The 6482-nt window shown below is 41.5% G+C and overlaps 1 protein-coding gene across 1 annotated transcript; it reads left to right on the forward strand.

Annotated features, from left to right (window-relative positions):
* On the forward strand, positions 1-5815 carry armc6 (armadillo repeat containing 6). Its single transcript, XM_061798241.1, has 7 exons — positions 1-370; positions 598-683; positions 758-1328; positions 2376-2521; positions 2594-2725; positions 2823-2960; positions 4256-5815. Exons 1-7 carry the CDS (start codon positions 250-252, stop codon positions 4466-4468), a joined length of 1407 nt encoding a protein of 468 aa, XP_061654225.1. The 5' UTR covers positions 1-249; the 3' UTR covers positions 4469-5815.
* The last annotated feature ends 667 nt before the right edge of the window (positions 5816-6482 follow it).

Below are 6482 nucleotides of genomic sequence, written 5' to 3' on the forward strand. Positions count from 1 at the left end.
AAGAAATTACGCAACCTACAAGTTTACCATAAGCGATCTGGAGTACGTAAATTGCGTAAATTGACCGGGGTGGTTTCATTGATAACAGCAAGGGGGAACACAGGGCGGTAACGACTTTGTTGTTTTTGTGATAAAACCCTACAAAAAAAGCAACATCGTTACGCTATAGCTACATTGGTTTCAACTAAGAAAGGCAAAACTAATTTAAAAGGACATTGTCACACTTCATTACATAGCGCATAAAGGAAAATGGCTCTCAGGAGGATTACTCAAGAAACATTTGATGATGCAGTGAGGGAAAACATCGATGAGTTTGACATGGATCCTGGCGAGGCTTTAAGGGAAGCTGTGGAGCAGTTTCAGTCTCAAGGTATTGTTGCCAGAATACAGTAAACAAATTACTGATTTGTTTATAGGTGTCTCGCATGCACAATTTGCTGAGTCATGACAAAATGGATTGTTTTAAACAATGCTTAGATTCATTTATATTGTGAGGTTCTTAAATAACGTATAGTAAGCCTATAGTTTCCTATTATCTATGTGATCACTTGTTACTGGCAGTGTCATCCGTCCCAGATAACTGATGTATACATGCAGGTGTGGACCTCAGTTGTATTGTAAGAGCTGTACCTGCTGTGCCATCTGATGACAAACAACAGGAGCAAACGCATGAGATCTTACAGGTACGTCTTCTATGAACTACTAATGGACAATGTAGTGTCTGCTACCTCTTATGTCATGTTTCTTTCACCTGCAGGCCCTGGAGTCCCTCTGTATTGCACAAGACTCTGCTGACTGTACAAAAGTTGCGGTTGATATAAAATGTTTCGCTGAGCAGTGTTCACTTGGATTTGCTCAAAGGTACCTGGCGGCCCAGAAAGGCGCATATCCAATCATCCTCTCCTACTGCCAAAAGAGCTTGGGAGAGCAGGAAGCCTTGTTGGCCGCTCTGTCTGCTTTGGCTGCACTGACCGATGGACAGCCAGACTTGTTAGATGCAGACGGCAAGCACTTTGTCTTGGATGTCCTCAAAAGGTACCAGGCCGATTCTTCTGTTACACTAGCTGCCATCTCCACTGTGCGTCACTGTTGTTTGAAACATGAACAGAACAGACAGGATTTGGTCAAAGCGTGCGTCCTGCCTCTACTGACTAACGCCATTAAACAGCACGGCGGATGTGCCGAGGTGGTCAAGGAAGCCTCTGGAGCTCTCAGGGTTATGACTTTTGATGACGATGTCCGGGTTACGTTCGGGCAAGCTCATGAGCACGCAAAGATGATTGTTCTTCAGCACAATGGCCTGAAGGTCTTGATTGAGTCTGCAAAAGGTGAGACCAGATGATCAATACAGTGTAACCTACAGTGTACACAATCCAATAAGGCATGCAGGCTGGCCTCTGGAGTTCCACTCAGTTTCTCCATTGGAAATAATGGACATTTAATCAACCTATTCCTAGGTCAAGTGGTCACTTTCTGAACCTTTATTAACTGGGATGTACATTGTTTGGATGTTTGAAATGTAACATTCTTCACTGACATAGAGTGCAAGTGCAAAAATAAGATGTTTATCAAAATGTTAAAACTAGGGCTCAAACAAATCACAATTAATTGAATACAAAAATAGTCAATGTAGAATCTCATCTGCCTCGAAGTTCTAAGTGATAATTTTTCCAGATGGACTAATATTACCAAATTTACCACAGACTTACACATACCTCAGTTTAGAAATAAGTTAGCACGATGACAGCGAGTAAGGAGGGAAGGATGAGTAAAAGACAGCATCCAAAGTTTGGGATAGTTTAACAATTCAAAAAGAAGATGACGTGCAATTTCTACTGCAAACTGGTACTAATTAACATACCACACCAGCACATCTACAACCTCCAACACAAGGTTAGTTAATTTTAATATAGCCAACTACTGCTAGTATTGCAATGCCCCCACAAATGGTCAAGGATTGACATAGCTGCCAGTGCACTTTCAATTGCTTCATTGAACAAACGGTAACAACCAACAGTACACTCCCCTTTGCTGACTCCCACGTCACTCACCAAGCCAGACCCTTCCTTTTAAAGGCTCACACACTCAGTCCCAGATATTATAGTGTAGAATGTGAGGATGGCGTCTCCAAGTGGACAACAATAACACTTCATGTGCACATTTTATTGTTTAATAATGCAGTCATTTTTTAATCCGATAACTCTATTAATATTTAGATTAATCTATTCTAAAATATTCAGTAGTTGCAGCCCTAATTATGATGGTGTAATTCTTCATCTTTGAAGAGATGTCTGTGTGACATAGACGGTAAAATGTTTCTGTAAGTCATATTTTGGACGTCTTAATGTAATTTCTGCATGTCTATCTACCCTCAGCTCACAAAGACAATACCTCTGTTTTGAGTGATCTGTGCGCGACCTTGTCCCGTTTGGCCGTAAGAAACGAGTTCTGCCAAGACATTTGTGACCTGGGTGGATTGAAGCTCATCATGACATTGCTTGCAGACAGCTATGAGTCAGCGGTACTTGAAACACAGGCTATAAATGTCCGTAACCCTTGTACATAGTCACCGGGCTGTTTTTTTGCCGTCCAGGAGTTGGTGCGGCAGGTCCTAAGTGCAATACGAGCCGTTGCTGGAAATGATGACGTGAAAGATGCTGTTGTTAAAGCGGGTGGAGTGCAGCTCATTGTCATCGCCTTGAACAGACACATGACAATATCTGCTGTAAGCCATCGCTATCAATATTTAGTGTCACTTTGGAATATAGAAAGAAAGTAATTACGTTAATCTAGTAAACACATTTTATATCCTTATTATTCAGGTGTGTGAGCAGGGCTGTGTATGCCTTTCTGTCCTTGCTTTACGAAAACCTAACAACTGCAAGGTCATCATGGAGGAAGGAGGAGCTTTAGCAGCTGTGCAGGCTATGAAGGCTCATCCTGGTGTTGTTAATGTGCAGGTAAGCTAACCACTTATCCACCTATTTTCTACCCTGGACTGATCACCAGTAAATCACAGGGCACATATAGACTCATGACCATTCACACTCCATTCATAGTACAATGCATGTTTTTGGAGTACAAAAACAAACCCATGCAAACGCCACACAGAAAAGTCTGTGGCTTGACTTACGAGTGACCATGCTCGTGACTCAAAACAAACCAAACTCAAACCATCTTTCCCCATTGAACTGAATGGAAATGCAAATAATGTATTCCAGTGTCCCCAAAAAAAGCACCAACAAAAAATATGCAACATTTTAAATCAGAAAAATAAAACACTACAATACTGTAATTTATAAAAACATACAGTAACAACATAGTTAAATGGAATGTAAATAATTAAACAGTTTGTACATCACAATATTTCAATGGGCATTGTACTGTTCCTTCTGGTGTCCATACCTTGGCCACCACTGTGCAGTATAGTCTATCTGAAATACTAAACTTTGATTTGATGATGAAACAGAAAATCGTCACAATTAAGCTGCAATAATATTAGTAATATTTATAAAGAATATATGCCTGTGAGTATTGCCGTATACTCTGTCTACGTGTGGCTACCACTTGTGGTCAAATACAAGTTGAATATAGGTATATGATTACTGTGACTATGCCTAATGATGTCATTTTTAAACGTTTTGGGAAGACAAAACAAATTTAAGAACAAGTAGAGTCCAGTTGCCTCGATTTAACCTTTGCGGACTCCACAGAGATGAAGAAAAAAAGAAATGTTTAGCAAGCACATTCATATTTTTTATGTTACTGTGACAGTAAGTTAAAAAATTTCTTGGACAATTATGCTATGAGGCTAACATCCATCCATCCATACTGCTTATTGTCACTAGGGTCGCGGGCGTGCTAGCGCCTATCTCAGCTCACTCTGGGCCAGAGGCGGGGTACACCCTGAATTTGTCGCCAGCCAATCGCAGGGCACACATAGACAAACAACCATTTGCACTTTCATTCATACCTACGGTCAATTTAGAGTCTTCAGTTAACCTACCATGCATGTTTTTGGAATGTGGGAGGAAACTGGAGTACCCAGGGAAAACCCACGCAGACACAGGGAGAACATGCAAACGCCAACGGTAAGGCCGGATTTGACCCCAGGTCTTCAGAACTGTGAGGCAGAGCTATGAGACTAACAAGATGTTAAAAATCGTTTTGTCTGTAGCCTGCTTTATAGGTCAGATTTCTGCAGGATCTGTGTGTAAAAGACTCGAACATCTTGTTTTGTACCTCACATAAACAGAAACAGGCATGCATGCTGCTGAGAAACCTGGTGTCACATCAGCCCAACTACAGCCAACCAATTCTGGAGATGGGAGTGGAGGCCCTCATATCGCAAGCGCTACAGACCCATCAAGACTGCGGCGATGCTGCCAAAGCGGCCCTGAGGGATCTGGGCTGCCAGGTAGAGCTACGAGAGCTGTGGACCGGCAAACGTGGTGGCATCACCAACTGAAGCTGGAGGAGAGCGGCAATGAAAGTTTTTTTTAATAGTGAAGTTGTGCTGAAATGTTTTCAGTGAAACAAAATGCAATCTGAGGGAAAGAGATGCATATGCTGATGAGAATGCTGTGTCAGCATTATGTTTTGGGGGGGGCGAAGACTTGAGAAGTGTTACAAGGAATGTTCCTTTTCAGTTTCTTCTATTGGGTTCATATTCAAGTTCGAAGTTGCCAAAGGTCATACATGTGAAAATACATGTCATGCTGACTGTATTTTAATTTCACCAAACAATTCTGTAATCAATTCAGTGTAGGCTTAGTCTGAAAAGGCCATGATAGTCTTTTGCATGTTTTATTTTCACTTGATATTTGTTTAAAATAATTATTTTTTCGGTATTACACACTGATGCAAGGTACATGAATTTTCCACCACACAGATTACATAGTTTTTAAACACTCTTCTAGGCTAATGTTTCCCAACCTTTATTGAGCCAAGGGACATATTTTACTGTAGAAAAATCTCACGGCACACCAAACAAAAGTGTCACAAAAAGTATATTCACTGAAATAAGGATAATCTGGGTTTGGTTAGCACATCTGCCTCACAGTTTTGAGGACCGGGGTTCAAATCCGTGTCCCGCCTGTGTGGAGTTTGCATGTTCTCCCCGTGCCTGCGTGGGTTTTCTCCAGTCACTCCAACATCCCAAAAACATGCATGGTAGGTTCATTGGAGACTCTAAATTGCCCTTAGGTGTGACTCTGTGTGCAAATGGTTGTTTGTTTCTGTGTGCCCTGCGATTGGCTGGCAACCAGTTCAGGGGTGTACCCCGCCTCTCACCTGAAGATTGTTGGGATTGGCCCCAGCACGCCTGCGACCCGAGTGAGGATAAGCGGAACGGAAGATGAATGAGTGGTGTCAATGTACTCACAAATTAACCCAATGTGAAATCTGGTTCCGTTTAGTTGAACACGAAGCTATTTTTCTGTTCTATAAATGGTAACAAATAGATACGTAGATTAATTGTACCTTCTCCCATCTACTGGAATAACATTTTTATGCATGTCACTATGTTGCTGGCATAGATAAATGAACAAAGCTACATTATTTGTTGTAAATAAATAATTTTTGGACCATTGATTCAGCACAGTGGTAGGGAATCACTGCACTAGGTTTATAATAAGTGATTGATAATTTAATCTTTTAATTATTAATTTTGATGCTTTAATGGTTTGATATAAGTCTTCTGTCAAAATTCATTTACATGAATGTTCCTGTACTTTCAGTCTCTTATTTGTGGATGGAGTTTGCTTGATGCTTTGGAAATGTGATGTGTAAGAGAAAGTGAATAAACTCAACCAAATGTACAAACCTGTTAAACTTTTAAGTGTTTGAGATCAAACTTTGAAATATTACACTGAAGTAGGATGTGCCCCATGAAATCCTACATTTGTTTCTAAATACATCATATTTGTTTGAAAATAATTGCTGAAAACATGCAAATACTCTATGGAGTACTGAACTTGTGGAGCTGCTCTATAACGTTAAAACTGTTTTTCCTGATTATTTTGGGCTCGCTAAAAATTTGCCCAGTGACACACTTGGCTCTCTGGCACGAGTTGCCCCTCGCCCACTATTTTAAAACTTGAGTGCCTTGGTTAACATTAGTGGTTATCCGGCACAATTGTGAGTTACTTCCAGTGGTTACTACTAGGCCCATTTCTACCACTACAGGGTGCAGTTAGCTAGCTAGCTATGCCTACACCCCGAAAATACAGCTTCCCTGGATGCAACAATTTACAGAACCACTCGGTGTCATTTAAATTCAGAAGCGTGGAGGTGATGCTGCGAAAGAGCCCACGGCCAGTTTGCCACCCGAGAGGAACCCCGGAAACCTGTTAGCTCGCGAGCTACCTGGTGGCTACCGTGGAAAGCCCTTTGACCTTGCCTCTGAACTCCTTCTTTTGACGCCCCTCCATCTGGCCTATCCTGGCACGCCTCGCCGCAGTAAGACTACGTTTCCCATGATG

Source organism: Phyllopteryx taeniolatus, chromosome 14 (genome assembly GCF_024500385.1).
Source record: "Phyllopteryx taeniolatus isolate TA_2022b chromosome 14, UOR_Ptae_1.2, whole genome shotgun sequence".
NCBI classification, from domain to species: Eukaryota; Metazoa; Chordata; class Actinopteri; order Syngnathiformes; family Syngnathidae; genus Phyllopteryx; species Phyllopteryx taeniolatus.